Raw genomic sequence first — 13,871 nt, 5'->3', positions numbered from 1 at the left:
CCCGTCCCGTCCCCGCCCCGCAAAATCCCCGATCCCGCCCCGCACCTAAAAAAACGGGGAAAATCGTGGGGATGGGATGTAAAATTTCCCGCGGAAACGGGAACGGGATTTTAAAAACCGATCCCGTCCCGCCCCGTTGACATCCTTACACAACAGGTCAAAACTGTTGGCTTCCAAAATCTGAAAACTCTATCATTAGATTCATGTCCAAGTTTGAGATATTTATTCACTGCTTCCATAGCCAAACTCCTCGTGATGCTAAAAAGTCTCAGAGTTGCTAACTGTAGATCAATGGAAGAGGTCGTTGCAAAAACAGAAGAGGAGATTAATAATGTTAATGCGGAATCTTATGTGGTTTCATTTCCCAATCTGGTTTCCATTGAATTATATTTTCTGAATAATCTCTGCTGTTTATGTCAACAACCTTATGCTTTTGAATTCCCATTCCTAGAGACTTTACAGATAAGAAAATGTCCTAAGTTGCAGACATTTATTACTGCAAATAAACCGCCAAAGACACCTAACCTTATGGGTGTACAGCTTGATGACAAATACATGGAGATTTTGGAACAGGATCTTAATGGCACCATAAGACACTGTTTTGAAGCAAACCAGGTACCTATTTTAATTCCACCAATCCTTTTATTATTATTATTATTATTAGAGAATTTTCCAATCATTATATTTATATAAATTTTGAATTAAATTTTGAATTTTCCAATCTGGTTTCCATTGAATTAAATTCTCTGGATAATCTCTATTGTTTATGTCAACAACCTTATGCTTTTGAATTCCCATCTTTAGAGACTCTACAAATAACAGTGTCCTAAGTTGCAGACATTTGTGACCGCAAATAAAACTCCGAAGATACCTAAGCTTGAGGTTGTAAATCTTAATGGCAAAGACATGGAGATTTTGGAACAAGACCTTAATGGCATCATACGACGCCAGTTTGAAAAACCAGGTACCTATTTTAATTCCTCCAACTTTTTTATTATTATTAGAGAGTTTTTCAATCATTATATTTATATAATTTTAGTTGATAGGCTTTTTTTATTTTGTTGACACTCCCCCTCTCTCACATGTAAATCCTATTATTTTTTGGACTAATTTGCTTTTTAAATTAATAGAAAATTACTCATTAAGACTTTTTAAATCTGCCTTTTTAGGACTGTTGATTTTTTTTTTTTTTTTAAACATCCGTTTCAAAAACTTATACTTGTCCAAATCAGTTAAATCTAACAAATTACATCAAAACTTGGTCAAGTGAGTTGCAACTGACCACCAAAATTGTTTTTTTTTTTTTTGTTTTTTTTAAAAAATTAATTTCGGTGAAAACCATATAGAATAATAATAATAATAAGAAGAAGAAGAAGAAGAAGAAGAAGAAGATCTAGACAGCACAGAAAACGAAGAAGAAAATCTAGAGAGCACAGAAGAAAAAGAAGAAGAACAAGAACAAGAACAAGTTGAAGAAGAAACAGATATGCAAATAAAAAATTCTGTATAGTAGAAGAAGAAAAACCAGAGATGCAAATAAAAAAACTTTGCATGGTAGTAGAACATATGCAGTTGGTATTCACAATATGGCAGTGCTATACCCTTCTTGTATATTCTTGAATATATAGAAAGCCTTTACAGAGAAATATTTATTGTCCATTAATTCGCCTGTTTTGTTAACATTGCACTCAACAAACCAAAAAATTTCTTCATGGGGCAGGTGCAATATGCATGCCCTGTGGCTGTATCATTTTATGCCCTTGCAATGAAGCATGGGTATGTTATTGGTCTAGCCAGTGGTAAGAAGTTGGTTGTTGCACTTTATTATCATTGTACTAAACTGGCGCAACTGTTACAACATATAGGTAAAATATTATAAATTACTTGATTATCTACCTTTAGATATTATTTATTTATTGTTTTGGATAATAGATTCCCTACCTTTAAGCATTCCAATGATATTGCATTCTCTCCTTGCAATATCAACAAAAATAGTATAATTATAGTCTTTGCTTGTTTTAATGGAACATTGCATTTTTTGGTAGTGAACTCCGCTACAATAAAACTTATGGGATCTACATCATTTAATAATAGAATTTTTAATTTTTTTAATTGATAAAGTCTAAAAAGTGGGACAAATCCAAATTTTTTTGGTAGATAAAGTAGAATAATGTGATTAAATAAAATATCTATTTGTCAATATTATTTTCTGTCATATGTCATTGGAAAGGTAGTGTCAAAATTTGGCATTGGCATTATTATTTATTATTGAAAAAGGCATGCCAATGTCAAATTTTGCAAATGCCAATGATGAAATGCAATTTACCATTGGAGATGCTCTTCAGTATATTATATTAAAATGGCTGCATACATTTCTACTTCTTGTATATTTGATTCATCAAATAATGCTAGAAGTACCAAATAATTTTATCATCATGATGTATATTAAGTTTCATATGTTAGTATTTTATTTGTTTATATTTAATTATATTTATCCCTTCACTGATTTACTTATCTATAACTAAATTATAATAATATATTAATGAATAAAATATTCACCCATGACACTTGGTATAATCTTGGTAGGTTTATTTAATGTCTCTAATATTATTCTTGGCTCAGCTGGTTCTTTTTCTTCTACAAACATATCTTCTTCTTTGTCTTCCTCTTTTTCTACACATATATCTAATTCTTTCTGATTTTTTGTCGAAATTAATTGAAAAAAAAAAAATTTGATCTGGTGCAACTCACATAACCCATTCATTACAGAATTTGTTAGATATGGACAAAAATAAATGTTTTTGAAACTACATGGTATTAAATGTTATAAAAAAAAAGGCAAATTAAGAGTGTGCTTACGTGTAATTTTCTCATAAATTAATATGTCACATGCACTGAGTGTCTATATATCTCTAAGTAATCATATGTGTGTGTATATACATATATATATATATATATATATATATCTTTGATATAATTTGCTATACATATTAAACCTATTTCATAACAATTTAAACTTTTAGAGACCACAATATTTAACATAATATTAGAACCAAAATTATAGGCACCCATTTAGAAAAATAACGCCACCCATTTAAAAAAATAACGCTTACAATTTAAAGGGAATGTTATAACGCTAAAATAACCTACAAATGAGGAGAATGTTGACATAACTTTATACATATATATATATATATATTCGCTTTATAATAGCTTAAATTTTTAAGAATAGTAATTTTTATATATATCTATATAGTTTTGACTTGTTGGAAACCTAGTTTCTAGGTTATGTTGGACAGTAGTGACGTGCAAGTTAGCACTTGTCTAACTAAATTTTAGTATTAATCATTAATTAAAATAGCACCTTCAACAACTAACATGTTATATGTTCCCAATAGAATATCTCTATTTCTATACATAAGCAATGTTACGTTGGGAATATATGTCCAAAATAACATAAGAACATGATAATGTGTCAAGTACTAAAGGTGTCACCCAAAAAAAGAAAGAAAAAAAAAAAAAAAAAAAAAGAAGAAGGTATCAGTACAATTGATAATTTAAACTAAATATTTAGTTGCAAATGACAAACCCTTAATAATTACCATGTCAATAGGTTTCCAACATGAAATATGCATGTTCCAACATATCAAAGTTATATATGAGAGAGAATTATTCTATTGAGAACATATTATTGACATAAAATGGACATCTAGTGACGTGTTAAACGTTAAAGGTGTTATCTCAATTAATGAATTAAGATTAAAATCCTAATTAAATAAGTAGTAATTTTTAACACTTGTTATGACATTAGATACCTAACATAAGATGATAACACCTTATGCGACTAACCAACCGAAAGTTGCCATGTATTAATTTTTATTAAAAATATTTTTTTTCTATTTGTTTTACTCTTTTTTCTTTTCCTTCTTCTTTTGCAGGTGCTGTGTCTATGGCTATGGCTTTTGCCCTTTTTTATTAACACTACCCTAATCGGAATGCCAACGACACCATTGGAATCTCCAGAACGTTAAATCTCCACTGCCAGAAAATTACCAAAATATGTAATTTTCCTAGTTTGCAGATTTTACCCCACAATTTTATAAAGGTGGATGAGTTTTTACCGTTGTCAACCTGTTGGAGTTTTCAGGCCAACTGTGGTTTCCAGAGAGAGGAAGAAAGTGGTGAAGGCCGTTTACTTTCCCATAAAAAAATAAATAAATAAATTTAGATTTTAACAAACGATTTAAAAGTAAGGAAGATAAAGAAACAAGGGAAGACATAGAGATGAGTGAAACGGATCTTTAGAAGAAATAGCTACTGGAATCACAGAGAGGAGAGAAAAGGGGGGAAAATGCAGCATTTATACGATTACTCACAGACAGGTACTTTAGAAAATCATGAATACCTTGTGTCATTAATTTTCATCTATTTTCCAATTATATTATCATGTTTATAGGAAAGTGATGCTGTATATCATATACATATATATAAAAACTAGTTTTCTTTTAATTTGTCTGAAAATACGACACTGCATATTAATGAAGATAATTAGCAAAATATATAACTATTACCTTCTAAATTATGTTGATTGTTACTTTTTTTCCTTTTTGAAAACAGTTTTACTTAATTTGTGTATGAAATGAGCATATAATAATGAATGCCAACATCATATTTATCGACCCAAGTTTCAACTTCTACATGCTGCTGAGATAATAACTAAATACACACCCAGCCTCCACATAAACAGCTATGTATTTGAAAATAGCAGTTTGATTAGGTTTATCTGACCAATCCTCTGTATAAACTCTATACTCTCTATTAAAACTCTTCTAAATATGGAAGCTTAACATATGATAAAACATATTTTTTCTTCTACATTTTATATAATATTATTTACCCAAAAAAATTTAATATAATATTGCTACACGTATATATATGAATATATGATTGATTAATGACAACTTCAGCAAAAGAAAAATTTTTACAAAGTAAAAATTTTGTGTGTGTGTGCGTGGATTTTCGTGCTCTGCTACGTTTTCTTTTCTTATGTAACAACAACAAAAAACCAAAAAACAAAAAAAAAAAAATAGGAGGATAATTATAAATTCATAATACTTATAATAAATAGTAATAATTAGAATAATAATAAGTATAAAATATATCGAGTTTTCCCAAATTTTTTTTTAATTTTTTATCTCTTCACAGATAGAACAGATATTTTGATGACCTGCAAAAAAGGGTGAAAGCACTACAGAACAAGGTTTATTTTATTTTATTTTTTTTTCCCACAAACAAACAAAAAAAACGCACTATAATAATTTTGATTCTGTAGCCTATAGGATAGGGACCAACTATTAGCAAAAACTTAGAAAACCTGTACTACCAACTTATCAATGATAATTGCCACCAAAATCCTATGCAAAAGGATTTCCTCCGACAGATGCAACAGAACCCTGTGATGAGACATTCCTACAAAATATAAATAAATAAATAAGCATTTTCATTGTTTAGTGATTTGACCTTTTTCAGTCTAGTGAATTAACCGAGATTTTTTATTTATTCTTTTTTTTTATTAATTTTCAATTATGTTACCGATACCAAATCCTAATCGATAAGGATCAGAATTTTCAATGGTCTATTTAATCCATAAGAGAAACAGGATTTAACAACCATGAAAAGAGATGAGAACCCCGAACTAGAACAGAAACAACTTACGGTATTTGGGAGCTCGGCACTTGTGCTGCCATGTATGTTAAGCCACCTATAAGGTTGCCAAAAATATCAAGATCAGGAAGGAACAAATCAGCAATTTTCACCAGGTGAATCCAAATTACATGCTTAAATTGACATTTAATCAGCAAAATTTACAGCTAAGGCATTACCGTCACTTGTCCTACCTTGTCCTGCAGCTGGAATATAAGGTGCCACCGAACTTTGGGGAAACCACGGTTCAGATACATCACCAAGGAAGCTTGAAGACAACTGGGCATTTGGGAGAGCAGCTTGCAAGGAGCTCATATCCAGAAACTAAAACAAGAAGTGAAGCAGGATGGCATTAGATATAAGAATTTTTTATTTTTTATTTTTTTTATTTTAGATATATTGGAGGCAGAAGGGAGAGTAATTAAAGCAGATGGTGAGGTACAGGGTATGTAACAAACATATGCACCAAGACATACGCAAAGTAGGTGAAATAAATTCATAAAATTTAATAAACTATGAAGTTTACACAAAAGATGAAAATAGTTAAAAGGCCTAGCATGGAACTGATATAAGCTGCATCCTAAAAATATAGACAAAAAGAAGAGAGATGTTGCCAAGGCCTGACTACTGTATATATATATATAATGCTTCAATATCTCTTTTGTTCCACAGTCAACTTTACACACTACAGCATGTTGAGCAGCAATCATTATTAACGTTGGTTCCACAATACAGCATTTTTGATGGAGATCAATAAAGGCAAAAGTTATGTTAGGTGTAAGTTTCAAAAGTAGTTTTAGTATTTTTATGAGACTTCTTAAATTATTTAGCTTCCTAGTTTAATTACGTTTCCTTGATGTCTTTAGTTTCCTAAATCCTCTCTTGAATCACCTTTCTAAATCCTCTCTTCTTCTTCCAAGCACTTTTATAATCAACACTAAGTAAAAACCCTCAATTTTGCTCTCTAAATCCTCTCCTCTTCTTCCAAGCACTTTTATAATAAACATTAAGTAAAAACCCTCAAGTTCCTCTCTAAATCCTCTCCTCTTCTTCCAAGCCCTTTTATAATAAACACTTATGTAAAAACCTTTAATAAGAAGCAGTCTGAATCAACAGTCTCTTCAGCCATAAATTTTATGGAAATATATGTCTGTAAAAATGCTAAAAGCAAACCATCAATGATAGCATCTGAAGTCAATATCATTTGTGCATCTATCCACTATTATGTCTGCTCGAATAATGCTCTTGTGCAGGAGATTTCTTTTTTTCTTTTTATTTTTATTTTTTTGACAATCTCATTTATGCTTGGGACTGAACATAGTTAAAGCTAACAATCATCAACTTAAAGTACAGTTGGAAACAGGTATGGCTGCAAGCACACTAAAGAAATGGCCAGTGTAAATGTTTATGCAACTCAATATAATGTATAAATACCATACCATATTGTTCTGTTCCAAATCTGAATTATAAGTAAAATCAAATGGGTTATTCGATTTGTGTTTACTTGCATGAGATTGTGTCTCTTCCTGTAAGAAGAAACAACCACATGTAAATAGAAAGAGATTAAAAGAAACAAACAGCTATATGTGTTTGTGTGTAATGCTTACTAAGTATCTCCTTATCAAAATTATACAAGGTTAAAGCAAAAAGCATACTAACCACCAAAGAAAGCATTGGTGGTGTATAGGACAGACCCATCAAATTAGGGGATGGCATAACAGGACCCACAAGTTCGCCAAGGAAAGAATCCTGTTGTATCCCATCTGCAATAGAATTCTGCACAATAACATTTATAAGAAAAAAAAGGATAATGAAATGAAACAAAATAAACAATTTAATTAAAAAAATAAACACATAATGCAGCCACCTCTGAAACTCTTGAGCCCAAATACTGATCTGCAGTTGATGACAACTTGTCTGGCTCTAAATGGATTTCATCACCCCGCTTAACACCATGCAAAGGTTGGTGTCTTGCAGAGTCTTCAAAAGCATTCCATAACTATTCAGATACAACAAGTAGACGGTGATTACAATCAGTCAATTTACTTTTTAACTGTCATTATCTTTTATACAAAAAAGGTATACTTTATCCACATAATAGCAGTTCTTATATATCAGGCAGTTCTTTATTGTTCCTGAATCAGAATCACAAACAAAATAACAAGCATATACTTCAGAGTACAGCAATACTTACCTGAGCACTTGTTGCAGTGGGAACTGTAACATCATGCATATTCCATGGACTCGAAATAGATGAAGAAGGAGCATTAAAACTAGAATCTTGGAATGATGGCCACTGAGTGCTTGTACCAATGGATGAAAATGGATCAAATTTTGCCACAGAAACACAATCTACAGAAGGTATATTCGTAGGATTGTTATTTCCAGTGCCCGAAATAGATGCTGGAGATGAAAATAGATCAAATTTTCCAACCGAACCACCATCTACAGAAGGAACATTTGTGGGGTTAACATTTCCAGTGCCCGGAATAGATGGTGAGGAATGAGGTGTATCAAATGTGGCCCATCCTCCATTTTTGGGCTCAGAAACCTCTTGCAGTTTTTCAGCACAGGTTGCAGTTGACTGCGGCTGAGCATAATCGGCAAAAAAGTCCAATGAAGAAGTTGAAACAGTTGGAGGTTGTTTTACAACCATAGATGAAGCAGAAGACACTACGGATGGATGAAACAAATCTACAGTTTGAGCAGATGATGATGATGCTATAGGCAACTGAAACAAATCTATAGATAAAGCCGATGATGCTACAGGCAGCTGAAACAAATCAATTGATGCTGCTACAGCAGTAACTGTTTCAGGTGCAGATGGGATCTTGAATAGGTCCAAGCCATCCGAACTTCCAGGAAGAAATTTTTCTTGGAATGTTCCAGCAACTATTTCAGGTTCTGAAGCAGTATCTGTTAATCCTCCTGAATTAAATGACTTTAGTGGCACAAAGTTGCTATCTATTGATCCAGAACTTCCTGAAGATCTGCTTCTCTGAATATGGAGCAATTGTTGTAAGATGATTAATAAGCAGAGCAGCACACCACAATTTGATCTAAAGAAGAAAAACAAAGCAAAATACATAGGGGACATGTGCAATAAGATAACCCCTAATCAACTAATGCACAACTGATAAACATTTTTTTAGATAAACAAACAATTGATAAACATGGTTAGCAATAAGATGCCATAATTCATCATATCCCAACCATATCACTGCAAGGAAGCACCGATTCGGATACAAATTCAGATACAACACAATACAGATAAGCCGATACAGTTTTTCAAAAAATCTAGGATACAGATACACTGAAACAGCAGTTTATCACTGTTGTTCTGTATTTCTAAATCATTTCATTAGATAGGTTGTAGGGAAGATAATGTTTAACAATATTTTCTTTTTATACAGATATTAATTACATTGAAGTTTGATATTAAATAGAATTTTAATTGATGATAAATGACATATGTTTTACATGAAATAGAACTCTAGTTGTTTGCTCATCTTACCTACTCCAGGTATTTTAGAAGGAAAAAATTATCTTATTTATCGATAAAACCCTTCCCCTCCTATACGTATCTCCAGCTCTTCTTCCCCTTCTGCGTGTATCCAATACGTTGCGATACGTATCAGAATGTGTCCAGGCTAGGATATGTATCTGATATTGATACTTAACCCTTATACAAGTATCAATGCTTCCCCGTATCAATGACACCAAAACTAAACTGAATCACCTAAGCTTCCAGATAAAGAAAAGTAACCAGTAGTATCACATGATGAAGTGAATGTTCTGCCATTATTTGTTGTATTTCACAGTTTAAGGGGCTTAGTTCAATGCAGTAACTTAAGGTATTTATTGTATTTCACAGTTTAAGGGGCTTAGTTCGATGCAGTAAGTTAAGGTACTCTAGCTTATAGGAAATAAACTTAATTATGTATAGACACATATCAAGCAAACTCAACGCAGCTTAGTAAATACTAACTCTGGTGTAGACCCATCTAATAACAGGGCAAAAATTAGGCCATATACACAGCAAATAAATTAAATGGAATTCCAACCATGTATATCAAGCCAACACGACACAGATTATAATTACCATGAAGAAATTATATATGGGTGGAAAAGACTAGAGAATTGAAGAAAGCAATCAAAAATTTTTTGAAGATTAAATAAGAGAGAAAACTATAGCATGTAGTCCATCAGCACAAAACATCACCTGTTGACAAGGAAATCGATCAGCACCTTTATTGAAATTTGCCTCCGAAGATGTATCTATTTCCTGGATTCTAACATCTTCATGGGAAATATTCCTTGAAGACTGAAAGGGTGGGCTGCTAAATCCAATATCCTTTTGATAATTAGGGGACTGTGTACCTGACCTGAATGGATCTCCTCCACTCGATGCAGAATAGTCTGAAACTCTGGAAATAGATACCTCATTGGCAAACCTGTCCTCATACGTGTGTTCACTTAAGCGACCAGGACTATAGGCAGAACTAGACATCTTCCCCTCATAGAGGCCTCGATCTGAACCAGGTTTCCTGGTAAGCATAGCTCCCTGTTTTCCATACCGCCAATCTTCATATTGATAATCGTAAGGCGGACTTTGAGAATAAGAATGATAAGAACTGGCACGTCTTGTCTCATCTTCACGACTTCTATGGCTCTGTCAAATTGAGTTATGAAAGCAAATCTTGAGCTTGTACTCTTGGTGAAAATGAAATATATGGCATGAATCATAAGGGCAAGAATAGATGGTAGAGACTATTTTATTCCGTATTTACAAGTATTTATGTGAACCTTCCTAATAGAAAAATGAGAATTTTTGTCTACCTCCTACCACAAAAATTAGGTGGGCCAGGAAATAGTTTATCGATGTCCCCAAAAAATTCAACATGGAATGTTCATTTAGTCAATTTTCACAATATTGTGAAAATGGTAATTTGTATATGCTGGCTTAAAGAATATATAGCCTGAATTTTTCTTGCCTGCATATCTCTTGGAGGCTTGTTAGAGGTTTTTCCTCCAGCAAATCTTCTATCTACATAAACATCCTTTATGAATTGTCGGATTTTATCAATATTACTGCAAGAAGTAAAAAGTATTAAAAACCTCCACTTTTGTAATGACATAGCCAGTGCATTAACAATATATCATAATTTGATCACCTGCTGTCAGGCAAACGCTGCCTTTGGAGGTCCCAATCCTTCAAATATATTTCCCTTGCACGCTGAAAACAGAGAACAGCTAGTAGGGATGAGAACAGAAACTCCATTTTCCACGCAGAGAGAAAACTCAGAATGTACCTGATTACCACCATTTTGAAGCGCTTCAACTTCTTGGGAAGTAAACTTGGCCATGGATACGGACTTCACACGATGAGTAAATTCACGACTGCATGAACAAAAGTGGAGATGCATTTATTATCAAAAGATAATCATTCCATGTGTAAATACAAGAACCAGCCAAAGTTTGATAAAAGGTGAATATAATATTTCAGCCAAAAGTAAGAAGAACAAATGCATGATAGTCATTGTTTATAAACCCAATAAACAGTTACATAATCCTTGTTCATCATACCCTGCACCTTATTCACCAAAAATGGTGCAGCTCAATGACTTTACTAAGTAGCTACTTTTACATACAACAGTTGAAAATTTGACTACAACATGTCATATGCCATAAAGCTTGACTGTCTTTTTTAAGATCAAAGGTCACTCGAAAATCAATCCTTCTTCAATTGATTGACAAGTAATTGTCTTTGTGCATATAAAAGGTTGCACCTTAAGATTCAAATTTTGGGGTTTTTTTCTCTGAAAATTTTTAGTGCAAAAAACTTAGGCACCATTATTATTTTCATGCATTCTTGAAATTGATTTTTAAGCAAAATCAATAAATTATTTCAAAGACCTAGTCAACTAAATAATATCTTTTTCTCTTTTCGCTTCCAGATACAAATAAGTATTTTCTGTTTTTGTAAAATTCAAAGGAGGTTTTGTAATTACATACCAAATTACAAATTATAACAACATAATCAAGTTTTTAAACTTTAGTTCTACAACGATTCACCACGAGATAGAAAAGTGAAACAAAAAAATAGATCCTTAAGGAATTACTCTATTAAATTATTCTGAAGAAACCAGATTACCATATCAGGAATCAATAGAAGACACAATAATAACTTAAAGTACCATAAAACAATTGTTACTTATCCTTACTTTTCAAAAATTTCTATGTAATTGGATAAATAAAATAAAATAAAATTCCAAGGGACATTAAATGCTTGCTAAATCAAGCACTAACCAAGGATACCTTAACTAAATGAACCAACCAAAATACTTTGGACCTTTGACCTAGTTCAAACAAAGTTAAGAAAGAACAACAAAGTGTTGTTGCCACCTTGTGCAAGAGCTCTCACACTTGAACGAAAAACAAGGTAAAACATAAAAATATCACTATGATTAAATTTGAACCTATTGATTCTATCTTAAGCAGAAAAGGGCAAAAGGGTTAAAGAGACACACAAAAACTCCAATATGGAAAGAATTATATAATACCAAGTCACAGTTCCATTTAATAATAAGAGATAAACACTCCTTTCATTAAAATTAATTTGAAGGAAGGAAGGCCCAGAGGTCCTTACTCTAGTGATCAAGTTGTTTAGTGAAGGTGAGGTAGGACTTATGTTCAAATTTTTGTATCATTAAGTTATCATATATCCCAAGAACTTAAGAGGTTATACAGTGGATCCAAAAACAACTATCTATATGTGTTGCCTTTCCACTTGCTTGTATCAATCAAAGTTGCATTTCTAGTACTAGTACCACTGCACAGTTCAGACCAACATAGAATAATGAGGAGTTATTTTGAAAAAGAAAAACAAAGAGTTAACCAGTATTATACCATTATTATGAACTTATAGTAATTAGGTATCTTCAGAGATTACATATTACAGCATACATCATAAATAGTTATAGAAGTTTTGGTTTAAATTAAGTAACTCAGAGCACTAAACCACAAAGCAATCAATTTAGAAACTTTCCAATTACACAAACCCCGCTCTATCATGATCAAGGAGCACAAATACAAAAGCAAAAAGGCAGCTATTAAACACAAAAATAAAAACTTCAGAGTCAAATAAATAAAAAAAAATACTCACTGTATTCCACTGCAAGTCACACAAACGAAACTCCAAAAGTTTGTACACACGTACTGAGGACCCTGCACCAGTAAAAAACGTCATTTTTCAATTTCCTCCACCCTACCAGGAAAAAAAAAAAAAAAAAATTCCGGAAACACTTTCTCTAGAAAACAAAAGAAAGTGAAGAGAAATTTACCAAACTGTTACAGTTGATGCATTTCCGGTTCGGCGGGAGCTTCATAAGCCCTCTAATAATCTTCTCGTTTCGCTCTTCCTCTTTTCTGTTTCCCATACCTTCCCAACAACAAAATCGAGAGCTACCTAGAGACACACACCCAAAAAAAAAAAAAAAAAAAAGCCAAGAAGAAAATAAAAACAGTCTGAAAACCCAAGCCAATTTTCGTTGGACAGCCGGCGAAACCTGAAGACCGTGATCAGACTGTTTCAGTACGGACCACAGTTCGAAAGAGCTGGTAATCGATTGGGGATTTTGGGATCCGAAAACCGAGAGCTATAGGGTTTGAGTTTGGGTTTTGGTTTGTGTGAGTGGAAGGTTTTTGAATTTTGGATATGAACTGGGAACGGACTGGAAAATCAGTTCGATTAGACAGCCAAAACACTCTGTTCCTTTAGTTTTTTTTTTTTTTTAATTTAATTTTATATTTCATTTATCTTTATAATTATTGTTTATTAATTAATTTTGAAAAGCATATTTGTTTATATTTGTCAAAAATATTCCTGTTTATTTTATTTATTAAAATAATGATACACTCTCATTAAAAAAAAAAAATAGTGACATAATAATAATTGCAGTTTGGAAGAGATAAGGATATTGAAACAGTGAAGTTGAAGCGGTGGCCTGCGCGGCCTTCACTCGACCAAAAGGAAAGGCTAGCATAATTTTTTTTTTTTTTTCCGGCTAAAGCCATAATTATTATTTTTAAAATGGTAATGATTTTTTTTTTTTTGGGGCCCTTTTGATAACAAAACTAAGGTAATGAGCATATTTTTTTTATTTTTC

At 32.3% G+C, this 13,871-nt stretch overlaps 2 protein-coding genes across 3 annotated transcripts; one reads left to right on the top strand and one right to left on the bottom strand.

The window, feature by feature from the left end:
* Nucleotides 1–65: 65 nt before the first annotated feature.
* LOC132799817 (uncharacterized) lies at nucleotides 66–1,924 on the top strand. The gene is made up of 3 exons (XM_060812534.1): nucleotides 66–615; nucleotides 838–964; nucleotides 1,347–1,924. The coding sequence occupies exons 1-3, from the start codon at nucleotides 256–258 to the stop codon at nucleotides 1,349–1,351; spliced, it is 492 nt and encodes a 163-aa protein (XP_060668517.1). The 5' UTR covers nucleotides 66–255; the 3' UTR covers nucleotides 1,352–1,924.
* A 3,171-nt stretch (nucleotides 1,925–5,095) lies between these two features.
* LOC107433020 (probable ADP-ribosylation factor GTPase-activating protein AGD14) lies at nucleotides 5,096–13,521 on the bottom strand. Of its 2 annotated transcripts, none has more exons than XM_016044262.4 (13): nucleotides 13,047–13,521; nucleotides 12,869–12,930; nucleotides 11,016–11,103; nucleotides 10,878–10,939; nucleotides 10,698–10,794; nucleotides 9,926–10,375; nucleotides 7,898–8,701; nucleotides 7,571–7,702; nucleotides 7,363–7,479; nucleotides 7,143–7,229; nucleotides 5,883–6,027; nucleotides 5,716–5,761; nucleotides 5,096–5,469 (listed from the first exon to the last, which is right to left on the bottom strand). In XM_016044262.4, exons 1-13 carry the CDS (start codon nucleotides 13,140–13,142, stop codon nucleotides 5,415–5,417), a joined length of 2,241 nt encoding a protein of 746 aa, XP_015899748.2. In that variant the 5' UTR covers nucleotides 13,143–13,521; the 3' UTR covers nucleotides 5,096–5,414. The 2 variants fall into 2 exon arrangements, with proteins under 2 accessions (XP_015899748.2, XP_015899749.2); XM_016044263.4 differs by having other exon boundaries at nucleotides 5,898–6,027; nucleotides 13,047–13,518.
* Between the last annotated feature and the right edge of the window lie 350 nt (nucleotides 13,522–13,871).

The sequence above is a fragment of the Ziziphus jujuba genome, chromosome 11 (assembly GCF_031755915.1).
Source record: "Ziziphus jujuba cultivar Dongzao chromosome 11, ASM3175591v1".
NCBI classification, from domain to species: Eukaryota; Viridiplantae; Streptophyta; class Magnoliopsida; order Rosales; family Rhamnaceae; genus Ziziphus; species Ziziphus jujuba.
Note: the sequence above shows the minus strand (reverse complement) of the source record. Positions and strands in the feature narration are given on the sequence as shown.

Coding starts and splice junctions, on each gene's coding strand:
- LOC107433020 (XM_016044262.4), bottom strand. CDS start 13,142: ATGGGAAACAGAAAAGAGGAAGAGCGAAACGAGAAGATTATTAGAGGG. Junction 8,702..9,925: donor ATCGATTTCCTTGTCAACAG/GTGATGTTTTGT, acceptor CTCCATATTCAG/AGAAGCAGATCTTCAGGAAG. Junction 7,480..7,570: donor TGGGCTCAAGAGTTTCAGAG/GTGGCTGCATTA, acceptor GTTATTGTGCAG/AATTCTATTGCAGATGGGAT.
- LOC132799817 (XM_060812534.1), top strand. CDS start 256: ATGCTAAAAAGTCTCAGAGTTGCTAACTGTAGATCAATGGAAGAGGTC. Junction 616..837: donor ACTGTTTTGAAGCAAACCAG/GTACCTATTTTA, acceptor CCTAAGTTGCAG/ACATTTGTGACCGCAAATAA.